Source organism: Diabrotica virgifera, chromosome 7 (assembly GCF_917563875.1).
Source record: "Diabrotica virgifera virgifera chromosome 7, PGI_DIABVI_V3a".
NCBI classification, from domain to species: Eukaryota; Metazoa; Arthropoda; class Insecta; order Coleoptera; family Chrysomelidae; genus Diabrotica; species Diabrotica virgifera.
Genome location: NC_065449.1, coordinates 173,345,693 through 173,359,864, shown reverse-complemented (window position 1 = coordinate 173,359,864; position 14,172 = coordinate 173,345,693). Strand labels below are relative to the sequence as shown.

The following is a 14,172-nucleotide window of genomic DNA, read 5'->3' as shown; positions in this document are numbered from 1 at the left end:
AAACGTTCGTTATTTATAGAAAAAGACAGCAAATAAAAAATAAGTGATTGATGAGATCGTTCATGGGTATAGGGCTTTTCATCGATTGTCATTTGTTTCGAGCTTCTGTCATATGTTGTATAATCTGTGTAGGTATATTATCAATATACACGGATTATACGACATATGACAGAATCTCGAAACAAATGACTGTGAATGAAAAGCCCTATTCTATTATTTTTCCGACTGTACATATAGACCGGGAGATGTTATACAGAAGTTCAGCCACGATTTTCTAAGTCCTGCCTTTTGCAATCCTGGAAGGGTAGACGATGTACTTACAAACTGTGGAAACGTCCACAAATTTCCTGTGACATTTTCCTGCAAAAATTAGATTTTCCCAAAAAATAAAAATAGGGTTTTGCGATGAATTTCTAAGTCCTGCCATATCCGTAGATAGACAGGATACTATCGATTTTATGAAGAAATTTTTTGGGCAGGAGGGTTGCAAACGGGGTAACGGAGTATATATGTATACAAACATGTAAGGAAAATAATGAAATTTTCATGATGTTCTAGGTCCTGCTAACTAAATAAACTAAACATATTTATTTCAAAATGATCAAAAAAAATATTGGCATGACGTCTCCTAATATTTAAGTATTCTTGTCCCTTGGAAAATTCTGCGAAAAATGTTCACCCTGATTCCGTGATTTTCTTAGTCCTGCCTTTAAAAAGTTATAATACTCAAATACAATCAATACCTTTTCGGTACTCGGCAGGAAGGTTAAACGGTTCTTGTAAGACGGCAGGAGTCCTAGATTTGTAAGAAAATTCGTGAAAAAGTCAACGATTTTCTGAGTCATGCCATTTTGCACATGTTTCAAGAATCTTAATATAAGTATATTTACAAACAGGCAGGATGGTTTTATGGTTATTTTGTATACAGGGTGGGGCATTAGTGTGACAAAGTCCAATTACTCGTTTGTCGTAAGATATACGAAAAAAGTTATTTAGGTAAAATATGGGCCACAGATAGGACTATGATTTAACGGTATTTTCTAATATACAGGACTACCCGTTTTCACAGGGTGACACAAATTTTGTTTTTTTTTAAATGGAATACCCTGTATATTTTTACATTTTTGGATTCTACTAGATGTTCTCTTTAATAAAATATAGTGTTTTGAAATATTATACGAGGTAGTTTATATTATAACTACGTTTTTTGAAGTTATACTTCTTTAGGCGCGATTTCATTGAGGGTGAAATTTCATTAATCTGCGCGCATGCGCACACCGACAGTATGGTATTAGTCGTTATACGGGCTCTGATTGGGTGTTGAAATGATCTGTCAATAATTGTTCAATATGGAGGTTATCGGTAAACAAAAATATTGTATATATTAGTTTTTATTGTTGTGAGGACAGAAATAAAATCAAATTTATAATTATAGTGACCTTTTAAATAGTTTTGAAAAGCCGCAGGTAGGTAATTCTAAATGTTTCAGTTGTATTCCAATAAAAAATTATCTTCATACCTATCTATTTGGAAAATGTTAAAAAAAATAATGTAGTTACCTATTAGTAGGCAATGCTTTAATTTACATAATTTGATTACGAAAAAACTTTATACAAATCTTCATCTAAATCGTTTTCTTACTCTATATTTTGTTGTATTTTAATTCGACAAAAATCAAACTAATAATTTGATTAAATTCATATAAATATGTCAAATAGTTTATGGTGTAAACGTTTAGTTTGGGTATATTCCTACATGATGTATACGCAAATGTGGTGCAGTGGAAAATCGCTTCGACTTTCGTACGGCGCGATAGACGTGAAGTGGGTTCAAGCCCCAAGCAAGTTGTTATTTTTTTATTTTTTTATAGATTTTATGATTGTAAATATATTATTATATAATTTTTTTCAGAAAATACGTATTTAATTAAAACTTTGGCCAACAATTATTTTTCAAAAATCATTTGTGGCATTTTTCAATGTGTTTGTGTGTGTTTTATTATTTTATTTTTTTAATTTTTGGTGTTGTTTTAATAAAAATTTTTGGAAAGTAGTAGAGAAACTGTTTAAAGTATATTGATTTCGTTGAAATCATATAATAGAAGTATAACTTCTTACGTGCATACAAAGTACACACATTCTTTTTTGTTAATTTTGTAGGAACATTCACACCCTATACATATTGTTAGTGATTTGATATCCAAACTTCTATTAATTTGTGTTTAAACCATTTTTAATATAGTCTACTATTGTCAGTTATTAATAGTACACCAAAATGTTTAAATTTAGTATACGGGGTTGGTTGAAACTCGGAATGAGTATTTTCTGAGTGTTCTTAAATGGGACACCCTGTATTTTAGTATTATAGTAAAATAATATTTTATGTTACCTTTTTATTTGTTAAACATTTTCTATACCATATTTATATATAAGTTTCGGCAGTAAATTGATACAGACAGATTACTCAGGTGGTTTTTGGTGTTTCTGAACAAGAATGTCACATTAGAACAGATATTTACCTAGTGCTCGGGGTGACTAATACACACGCCATGTTCTTAAATTTCGAGACTTTCAGACACTAAAGTGATGCAAGTAGATTTCTCGAGGAGTTTTGTGGTTGCTGAACATGAATACGCCATCAGAATCGACCTCCAAAAACTCTCTAAATCCGAGATCAGTCACCCTGGGCACCAGGTGCTCCGAGGGTCGGTTGTAATGTCATATTCGTGTTCGGCCATCCCAAAAACCCTCGAATAATCTGTTTTCTTGAATTTATTGCCGATATCCCACGAAACTCCAGATGACGTGCCTTAGCAGCAACTCTGGGCACTAGGTGATTCGGAGGTCGGTTCTGCTTACGTATTCGTAACTCTATAAACCTCCCAAATAACAAAACTTTGCTCTTAATACACTGATTTTGACAGGTTTATGCACTTTTGGATGCATGTTATGCACTAAAATGCAATTTCCACCCATTTTTATATTGTACACCTTTACCTGATATTATCCTGAACACAATGCAAAAAGTTGGAAGTAGATAGATGCTGTTTTAAAAATCCATTTATTCTGGTGTTGTTAGTGTTAGTACATTTTGCTATCAAATATAGGAAACAATATCAGGACAATATCTACAATCCTACAATATCAGGAAAACCAATTGGGTGCGGCAACTTAGCGCCTGTTACCAGTTTTCATTTTTCCAAATAAAAGCGTTCTACTGCTATTTTAAAGAAACTAATTACAAGATTTCGATATGCTTCTTCTAGACGAAGCATATCGAAGTAGAGGTCGTCCGCCAACCAGATGGTCTGATGACATCAAACGGATCGACAGAAACTTGATGCAGACAGCACAGGACAGAAATGCATGGAGAAGACTGAGGGAGACCTATATCCAGCATTGGATAGATCCGGGTTGGATTATGACGATGATGAATTACAAGACGCCATCTTTAAAGGGCTCTAGTTTTCACGGAAGCATTTTTGAACTAGGTGAATTGAGTTAAATTTTCTTAAAATTATCTGAGGAATCTCCGGTTTTCGTTAGTTATCAGAGCTTCTGGACACCCTGTATAATATAATGGGTAGGTAAATTCCCTACTATAACCAATAAATTGTAAAAATTGTTTATTTACTTTTATTGCGTTTACTTAGATAAAAATATGATCTAATCATTTAAATTGGCGAATGGATTTAGTGTCCGCAGTCATATAAACCCAAATAAACAACAACAATCATTTAAAATAAAGATGTTAGAGTTTGCTATTAGATTTGAAAAGTGTGTAAAAATTCCGAGACATTATTCAAGAAAATAATATTTAATAGGATACGATTGTTTTAATGATATACAAATTAATTTTTTGTATTATTCATCTTTGCGGTTATCCTGCCAAGTTGTAAACGGTTTTAGATTAGTGTTTTTAAAACATAGGTACTCGGCATGGCATGACTCAGAAAATTGTGGTGATATGAATATGTTTGTATAACACCCTGAAATAATTTTACAGACACACAATTTAATTTTTTATACGAAATAACTATACAACCATCCTGCCTCTTTGAAAATAGATTTATATTAACCTTCTTGAGATATGTGCGAAATGGCATGACTTAGAAAATCGTGTAATTTTCCACGAATTTTCTTACACATTTTTTAACTATATACAGTAAAAAAGGTGTAACTAAACACCCTGCCATTTTAAATAATGTCTACTGAAATTATTTATTTTATAACAAAATTTATTTTATGACTTAGAAAATCACGGAACCAGAGTGAAAATTTTATACAGAATTTTCCAAGAAACAAGTGCAGTTAAACATTAGGTGACGTCATGTCAACATTTTTTTTGGTCATTTTGAAATAAATATGATTAATTTATTAAGTTGGCAGGACTTAGAAAATTATGAAAATTTCATTATTTTCATTACATGTTTGTATATCTGTATACTCCCTTTTGCAACCATCCTGCCCAAAAAATTTTCTTCATAAAATAGATAGCATCCTGTTATTCTATGGATATGGCAGGACTTAAAATTCATCGCAACTCCCAATTTTTTTTTCACGAAAAATCTAATTTTCACAGGAAAATGTCACAGCCAACCCGTGGATTTTTCCACAAATTATAAGTACCTTCTCTAACCTTCCAGTGTTGCAAAGGGCAGGCCATAGAAAATCGTGGTTGAACTTCTGTTAATATCTCCCGGTTTAATAGTAATTATTAGTCTGGACTCAAAACTCTCAAAATATTAATTTTCTTTTTTATTCATCTGAATATGTTTGTTGTTGTGAATGTTGAATTTAGTGCCTATCGTTCTTTTCATTTTATTTATATTATTTATTTCTTGTGAATGATAGGATACCATTGTATACTAAATTTAAAATTAAGATGCAGTAGAAATAAACAAACCAAGACACGCTCAATGCTACTAGGAGCACTCCCGAATCATAATGTACAATGTATATACTGTTATGATCTGCTTCTTATTAATTTTATATTAATTATTATTTATTTGATTAATTATTTAATTGTCGCAAATCATACATAAAAAATGAATAAAAAATCTCAGGGTGCCTTTTTATAATATAAAAAAAATGTCTAAATTATCTTACGTTATACTTATCTTCTCTCGTGGTTTCAGTATCTCTTAGTTGATCCTAATCGGGATAAAACAGGAAAAAGAAATAAAGCAAAAATATAAAATAAACATACAGAATTGTCTTTTATTTATCAAAATCAATACTCTAAAAATCTATCAAATCTAAAACCTGTGGACACAGATGTCCGAATGAAATTTTTACCACTTAAATTTATTCTAGTAAAAAAAACAATTTATCGGTTTGTTCCCGATGACTTTGGTACAACAAAATAAACAAAACCAAATTATCTATTCGCAAGATTAGCTATACTTCCTATTTACTTTTTGAAATATTGGAATTTTAATTCCTACGCTTTTTACTCAAAATTTTAGTTTCCGAACATAAAAATATCTTTCACATAAGTTGACTGACCTTTTGCTTCATTCACTCTGATGTCTTCCCGTGACCCAAAACAGCTCTCCCTCGTTGACTATGTTAAAGGCTACTCATCAAAACCCTCTCCGTTCTCCAGCTTCAAAACTATCAGCATACCAGCACCAATTCTCCAACAAGCCAGGCCTCTTTTGACCAGTACTCGATTCAAACAGAACTCCAAAAAACTCTCTGCTATCCTTCTCACAATAATACAGAATCAAAAGGTATTTCGTCTCAATTTGATCTGTCTCTCGTTCCACTTTTCAGCACTATTCTCCACTATCAAACAACCACTGGTACTTGCTAACTATCTATCCACGAAAACGTCGAACTGCTCCTCAGCGATGCCAATAACATACTGCCTTCTTTTTCAAATTCACTCAACATTCAAACCACTTTTCCCCTTCCAAATTGCCAAGAATCAGAAACATTTCTCTTTTCCATTCGACAAACAAAACAGTCATTTTCAAAATTATTCCGACCATCTTAATTACTTTCAGGGAACTCTACAACATTTACTCGGGGTGAAACAAAGATATTAAAATTCCAAACTTTCTTTTAAACCATTTTTCTAGAAAATGATAATTACCTCTACCTGTGGATTCTATAGTTCCCGCAGTAAACAATCTTTTTCCATTTTAAAACTAAATACATCGTCCTTGTCACTTTAATTATTCACAAAAGTCTTTAATGGTTCATCGGAAAGCTCATTAAAATAGAAATCCACTTACATCCAAACTAAATTCTAATAAATATTTACATATCAATATACAGGGTGTATCAAATTTATGTGCCCGCGTTATTTAAAAAAAATTTAATATAATTTTCATTTTGCCTTTGATTGAGAATTTGAAAACACAATAATACATACATTTAAAATCCCAAATCATGATTTCAAAAGTTTATACATTGTAAATTATGATTCGGTAGTAATACTCGTAGCATTTAACGTGTCTTGGTTTGTTTATTTTTACTGCATCTTGATTGTAAATTAAGTATAAGTTTTGTCCGATTTAATATTTTTGAAAATTGTTTATTTCCAAACGACAAAGGATAATCAATTTTTAATTCTTGTCGAAAATGTCCCGTCAGAATGGAGTAGGATCCGGTTACCCTTATTAAAAGAGGAAATCAATAGAAAGAAATTGCCACTATTAGAAAGTCAATATCATATCGACGATATATCATATACCTGCATCTTAAATTAACAGATATATAAAATCAGAGTTCTTTGTTAATATTAAGAGCAAAATAAATGTCAGACCAAATAATACTCAAAGTATTGTGTTTCAACAAGAAAAATACCTTTTAAGACTGTTTTCCGCAAATAACTCAAAAAGTAGGTATTTAATCGAAAAAAATATTCCTAGAATAAATGTAACTTATAAAAAATGAAAAATTGGTGTGTACATAATATCTGTAAACCCAGCAGAAGCAGAGTTAGTAAGAAAGCATTAGCAGAAAACTAAGAAAGTTATGCTCAGAATAAAGTTGGTCCATATTTTTGGTAAAAACACATACTGACCTACATGACACACTTAAAAATGTCGTTTATTGCAAAAATCTAAATAATTTTGAAAATTAAATGGTCTCTTCCAGAAATACAAATGGTTTTTATTCTTAAAATGTCGTTATTCTTTAAATTAATTTAATAATATTATTCAAATATTATTAGGTACATCTTATTTTATTTTTGTTAACGGTTTTAGATACTAAAACTTTGCTTTTATGTTTCAGCATTTTTGACAGTTACGGGTATGATAGCAGACATTAAAACTGATCCTAGGCATTCCCTAAGAATGACTGATGTGAAAACTAGATTTGTGACATGTGGGGACATTAGCATTGTGGTGGTAATAGTTGTGTTTTCTACACTTACCTTACATTTAAAGATAAAAATGTTTTGGAAACTCATGAATATATTAAATCAGGTAAGAAATAGAAACTATAATAGTTGATATTATTAAAAGTTGTGAACTTTAATCATAAACTAACTTAGTTCTTTGAATTTCTTAATGATTTTGGAACTCAAGATAAATATGTGTGAGACAGAGTTTTGTGTATTAAATCCGAGGTTCCAGATTTAAGTTTAGGAGACTCTGTTAATCCGATATAAGAACGACCTTCACCGGTCTGTTTAATGTATAAAAATTATTTGATATGTAATTATTTTTCTCTCTCTCTATCCTATGGCGTTACAGCCCAAGTCGGTTTCTGGCCTCCCCCAGCATCTGCCTCCAAGTATCTCTATCTATAGCTGCTCTCCTACCGTTGTTCATCCTCAATATCTCTTCAGCATCAGTTCTCACCTCGTCTATCCACCTCTTCCTTGGTCTTTCTACTGGCCGACGTCCCACCATAGTTCCGCTAAGCGTTCTACTAGGTGTTCTGTCGTCATCCATTTTTATAAGATGACCTGGCCAGGGCAATATTTGTATTTTTGCATAATTTGCTACACAGGGTTCTCTGTAATGTTGGTATAACTCGTAGTTGAACCTTATCCTCCATATACCATATATTTTTCTTTTAAAAGTATTAATAAAGTTTATTGTCTTTATAATCATGATCCAGGTTTCTACACCATATATATGGTGCTATTGAGCGTATGATAGTTTTATGTTTTTAGATTTATGTTTTAAGCTTTATGTCCCTATGGATATCTTTGGATCCAAATACCTGCAATAGAGAGAAGTATACTTTGTTAGAAAGCATTATCCGTTTCCGTATTTCTTCCTCCTCGCTGTCATTCTCAATTTTCTGTACACCCAAATGTGTGAGCTGTTCTACTACTTCTATATTAGCGTCGTCTATTGTTAGATTTTGCAAGTTTCGTTGGTTCCATGTTTGTAATGGGTCTGCAGATTTATCTACGTTGAGGGCCCTATTTCTTATGCAATTTTTTATTCAAGCTCCTGTGACGTCTCTTGCTGTTCTTCCCATAAAGTTTACGATATTTGCGTACTTTGCAATCTGGTTAGACTTATTAAACAGTAAATTTTTTTCATTTTCCAAATTTCTAAATTTTCAAAAAAAACTTCATCTTTCAACTGCCCGATTACGCTAGTCACGTACCCTATGTGTTTCAGTTGCAATGTGTGGGAAAAGCTCTCGGTGCTGGTCAGTTAGGATATAAAGAAGAAGCCTGCGCTCTCTCTGATGATATTCCAATAAGAATCGAAAATCGCGATTCAGAGAGCTGGATTGCACTCCGTATTCTAATTGAAATGTAAGATTGTTTTGCCTTCGCATTGCAACTGAATAAAAATGGTATACATTTTTATTTTATAGTCGTATTACTCCGTAGAGTAACTAGGTGCATTTTCCGTTGGAACTTTACCAAGGTGCCGACGGGGGATGTGAATTGCATAGTGTAGAATTCCTTCCCTTTGTCTTCGCTGCAGCATCCATTTGGCTTGCAAATTGTAGAAGCCTTGGAGGTGTCACCAGGAAAGTATACCAATAAGTTTTTCAATTTAAAAATCTTTTAGTAATATTTTTAACATTTTCAATATTATTAATGTTGTTATTTGTTTCAGTTGCAATGCGTGGGAAAAGCTCTCGGTGCTGGTCAGCTAGGATATGGAGAACAAGCCTGCGCTCTCTCCGATGAGATTCCAATAAGAATCGAAAATAGCGATTAAGAGAGCTGGATTGCACTCCGTATTCTAATTGAAAAGTAAGATTATTTTGCCTTCGCATTGCAACTGAATAAAAATGGTATACTTGGCTAACTTTAAAATATTAAATGGAAACCCCCAATTTTTCTTGCAAATTTGGATTCGTTACGTAAAACTAGGCAATTTTTATTCAAGACATTTTTCGAACTGTGGATAGATGGCGCTATAATTGGGAAAAACGATTTATCCTGATACCAAAGGTAAAATTATAGAAACGGTCTAATATCTGACGAAATACACTACCAAATGAGAAACCAAAAACCAGATTTTTAATCTTTTTCGAAAACCTATCGAATAACATCAAATATTACCCTCTAACCCACCCCCTGGAGATGGGGTGGGGGGTAACTTTAAAATATTAAATAGCAACCCCTTTTATCGCAGATTCGGATTGGTCATAAAAAATTAAGCAAAACATTCATTCGAAACATTTTAGTTGGTAGGTATATATCTATGTCGTGCTCCGAAGCTTTAGCTAATATTCGTTTCACGTTGATGAGTTGGTCAATAGTAGACCGTTCTGGTCTGAATCCGGCTCCTATGTAATTTGTATGTTAAAAATTATAAAATACAAGGGGTGCCTGATATAATTTTGTCCATACTCTAATTAATTATAGTAGGGGAGCAAAGTATGCTAAATGTGCAGTCACTCGAGTGTTATGGGAACCTAATGGGTTGTGAAGAGTAGGTCCTAAAACCAAAAAAAGTTAAGTAAAGTTTTTCATTTTAGTGGGCGCTTGCCATTTTTGTATTTAATTTTACATTTCCAACAATCATTTTTTCCGATTATAACGCCATCTATCCATAATTCGAAAAAATGTTTCGAATAAAAGTTTGTTATTTTTACGTAAGGAATCCAAATTTGCAATAAAAATAGGGGACCGTGGGGGGTCGTGTTTGGTGGCAGTCGATAGATTTTTCAAAAATATTGAAGAAGTGTATTTTACAGTTATTCGATCTTATGTTCATTTTGCGAAATATCGCGGGATTCGTATTTAAAATATTAAATTTACCCCCCACCCCTCTCTGATGGAAGTCGTGTTTGGTATTTTTCGATACATTTTTGAAAAATATTGAGTACATATTTTTTAGTTTCTCGATCTGTCATTCATTTCGCGAGATGTTCGCTTTTTCCCTGTGAAACTTTGGGACTCATCCAAATCGTCAGATTTTTGAAATATACACTCTTTTGCACGCACTTAACTTACCTTATCTTAATCTAACCATTTTGAGGTTTCTTAGGATACATTTTTTGTTTCTGCCCCCCTTAACGAATTCCCCTGAATTTAGCGCCAATATTTGGTAGAGGCATATTTTCAGGGTACAAGGTTTCTCCCCATATGATAATCTGACCCGCTCGAGTAACTGCAAATGTCCCCGCTTGGGCTCCCCTACCATAAAAATCAGGGATCTAAAACTTAATTTTTAGGCTTTACTAAAAACGAATTAAAAGCGAATAGTGAGTGAATGTAGTAAGGTATAACTAGACCCAAACCCAGACATCCAAAGTGAAAGTTATGCTCCAACACCAAATTATTCTATATGATCCACATAATGTTCAGAAAAAAGTCACAGCATTTTGAGCGTCGGGTTTGGGAGGGGAGAGGAGGGGAGAAATCGGTAAATTCGTAGTTTTTTACGTTTTTCGTAAATATTTTTAAAACTATACGATTTAGACTAAACAACCTTCCATACAAAAATGTTCTACATTAAATTTTAAATAAAAAAGGTCCTATGCATAATCCTTCTAAAATGAACGGTTTCAAAGTTACTGAGGTAGTATAGTGTAATCGGTACAAAAAAAGGCCTAACCTAAAAATTCAAAGTAAAAGTTTTTCTCTAACACCAAATTGTTGTATATGGTCCACATATTGTTCAGTAAAAAGTTACACCATTTTGAGAGTCCGGTTTGGGGGGGAGATGTGGAGAAATCGGTAAATTAGTAGTTTTTTACGTTTTTCGTCAATATTTCTAAAACTCTGCTTTAGCGTAAACAATGTTATATACAAAAATGTTCTACATAAAATTTAAAACAAGAAAGGTCTTATACATAATTATTATATATAATCAACAGTTCCAGAGTTACGGAGAGTGAAAAGTGGGGGGTTTAAATATTTTTTATATTTTTTGGGCAATTCCCTACTGATTTTCTTTAACAGGATTGTGTTTTATAATTTAAATTTGCTATTTTAGTGGCCGATGGTATGTTAGTGATAAGCCCTTGAAGAATCGTCAACCTCACCACCCAAAATTATTATCATGCCCAAAAAATATAAAAAGTATCGAAAACCTCCACTTTTACCCTCCGTAACTCTGGAACCGTTGATTTTATAACAATTATGTGTAGAACCTTTTTTGTTTTAAATTTTATGTAGAACATTTTTGTATATAACATTGTTTACGCTAAAGTATAGTTTTAGAAATATTGACGAAAAACTAAAAAAACTACTAATTTACCGACTTCTGCCCATCTCCCCCCCAAACCGGACTCTCAAATTGGTGTAACTTTTTACTGGAACATATGTGGACCATATTGAACCATTTGGTGTAGGAGGAAAACTTTTATTTTGGATGTCTGGGTTAGGCCTTTTTTTGGACCAATTTTACTATTCTACCTCCGTAACTTTGGAACCGTTCATTTTAGAAGGATTATGCCTAGAACATTTTTTATTTCAAATTTAATGTAAAACATTTTTATATAGAATGTTATTTATGCTAGACCGCACAGTTTTAGAAATATTGACGAAAAGTTAGAAACTACGAATTTACCGATTTCTCCCCCCTCTCTCCCCCCCCCCCCCAAACCCGACGCTCAAAATGGTGTGAATTTTTTCTGAACATTATGTGGACCATATAAAACAATTTGGTGTAGGAGGATAACTTTCACTTTGGATGTCTGGGTTATGCCATCTTTTGGATCAATTCTATCATACTAATGATGGTGTTTTGATCAGAATTCAACCCTAATGCATCAATTTGCTTGATATTTTCCCAGCATGGAAGGAACACCTCGAGAAACAATGTTTATTTGTCTATCCTATGTCAAAATATGCTGGGATCTTGAGTGTGGTGCCAACCGTTTCTCGAAGCTAGACAATTTTTAGTCAAAATATCATCGGAATTTTTTTTTCTGAACACTTGCTGCTCTGCATCCAACGAAAGAAAGTATAAGAAACCTTTGTAGCTGATGAAAAAACAAAGAGCTTCGTTTTGTTCAGCAATATTCCAATTGTAATGCAAAGCGAGATATGGTAGGTGAAAGGAGAATTTTTTGTGAGTGATTGAATCGGTGGATTCAACTTGAAATAACAAAAAAATGATCAATTTTACAAGTATAATGTTACCAACACTTATTGTAGTGTTCAAAAGAACTTTAAAATAAGTACTTGTAATTGTCAATTGTATTCAAAATAAGAGAGATATGGTGAAAAAAAATTGATCACTCATCATATTTGAAGAAAAAATGTGCAGTATATTTAGTAACTCGCATCCACCATAATTTAAATACATCGTTTTCCTTCTGAATACCTTGTATTTTAATATTATTATTTTTCTTCTATTCTCAAAAAGTTAAAAGTTGGAAGTGTTGAATCCGCTTATTAGAATAGCCTTCGTGCCATGCAAAAGTATTCATATAACCGAGATATTCTAATAACCGATGATCGATGGCTAAAAGAAACGTTTTTTTACGAAAATTTTTAATTTTTTCATTACTTCAAAACCGTCAGGGATTTCACTATTTTAATTGTGGATAGTGCAAAAATGGATGCAGCTGCATAAAGATCGAGTATTTTGTAATGCTACGTGTGGAGGATGTGCAGTGTTAACGTTCATTACAGTGCTCCAATATCTGACAAAGATGTACTCTGGGCTAATTAGCAAAATTCATGGAAAAGTTATTTACCAGCAATTTTATTGCTGGAATCGAATTATAAGATCCTACATATTAATAATATAGGTATGCAAAGTCCGCAAATAGTGCGCTACTTTTTTTATAAACAAAATGGCGCCGACAAATCGTATTTTTTTCAATTATTGCTCTATAACTCCGAAGATTTTAACTTTCCAACAAAAACACCCAAATAAAAATTCACCGCAATTAAATTCTGCATAGAGATAGGTTTTTCACGATTTGCTCCGACGAAAATTTTCCTCAGAAAATGCGGGTTTTCCTAACAAAAACTCTAATTTTCAAATAAAGTTTTAGGTAAGTAATTATTAATCAATAAGTAATTACTTAGTGACATCAAAGCTTTCTTGGTATAGATTGTAATTCCAGAAGCCGGTCAAAATTAAACGAATATTTTAGCAACAATTCAATTGTTAATTAACAATTTACGATCGCAGTAATAACCAAAATAATCATGATACATTGATCAAACTTATAAAGATTATAAAGATGAGATGCTTGCTTAATATTTTATCGACAAAATACAAATTTTTCTTTTTTTTGCATAATCTTTAAATTTTGAATAAAAAAATAGTTATAATACGTAGTCTAATTAGTAAAGTACAAAGAAAGGTTATTTACCAGCAATTTTATTACTTTAATCGAACTATAAGATCCTATATATTATTAATATAGGTATGCAAGGTCCACAGATAGTGTGCTACTTTTTTTATAAATAAAATGGCGCCGACAAATCGTATTTTTTTCAATTATTGCTCTATAACTCCGAAGATTTTAACTTTACACCAAAAATACTCAAATAAAAATTCACCCCAATTTAATTCTACATAGAGGCAGGTTTTTCCCGATTTGCTCCGATGAAAATTTTCCTCGGAAAATGTGGGTTTTCCCAACAAAATCTCGAATTTTCAAATAAATTTTTTGGGCCAGTAATTATTTATCAATAATTATATAGCTTGGTGAAATAAAAGCTTTCTTGGTATAGATTATAAATTCAGAAGCTGGTTAAAACGAAACGAATATTTTAGCAACAATTCAATTGTTAATTAACAATTTACAGTCGCAATAACAACCA

The 14,172-nt window shown here is 32.3% G+C and overlaps 1 protein-coding gene across 1 annotated transcript in view; it reads left to right on the top strand.

Moving 5' to 3' along the window:
- The window catches only part of LOC114330224 (gustatory receptor for sugar taste 43a-like), a 119,859-nt gene that overhangs the window by 24,006 nt on the left and 81,681 nt on the right, over positions 1-14,172 (top strand). The window contains exon 2 of the mRNA XM_028279548.2: positions 7,248-7,441. Within this exon, the coding sequence (XP_028135349.1) occupies positions 7,248-7,441 (194 nt within the window). The remainder of the gene's footprint in view (positions 1-7,247; positions 7,442-14,172) is intronic.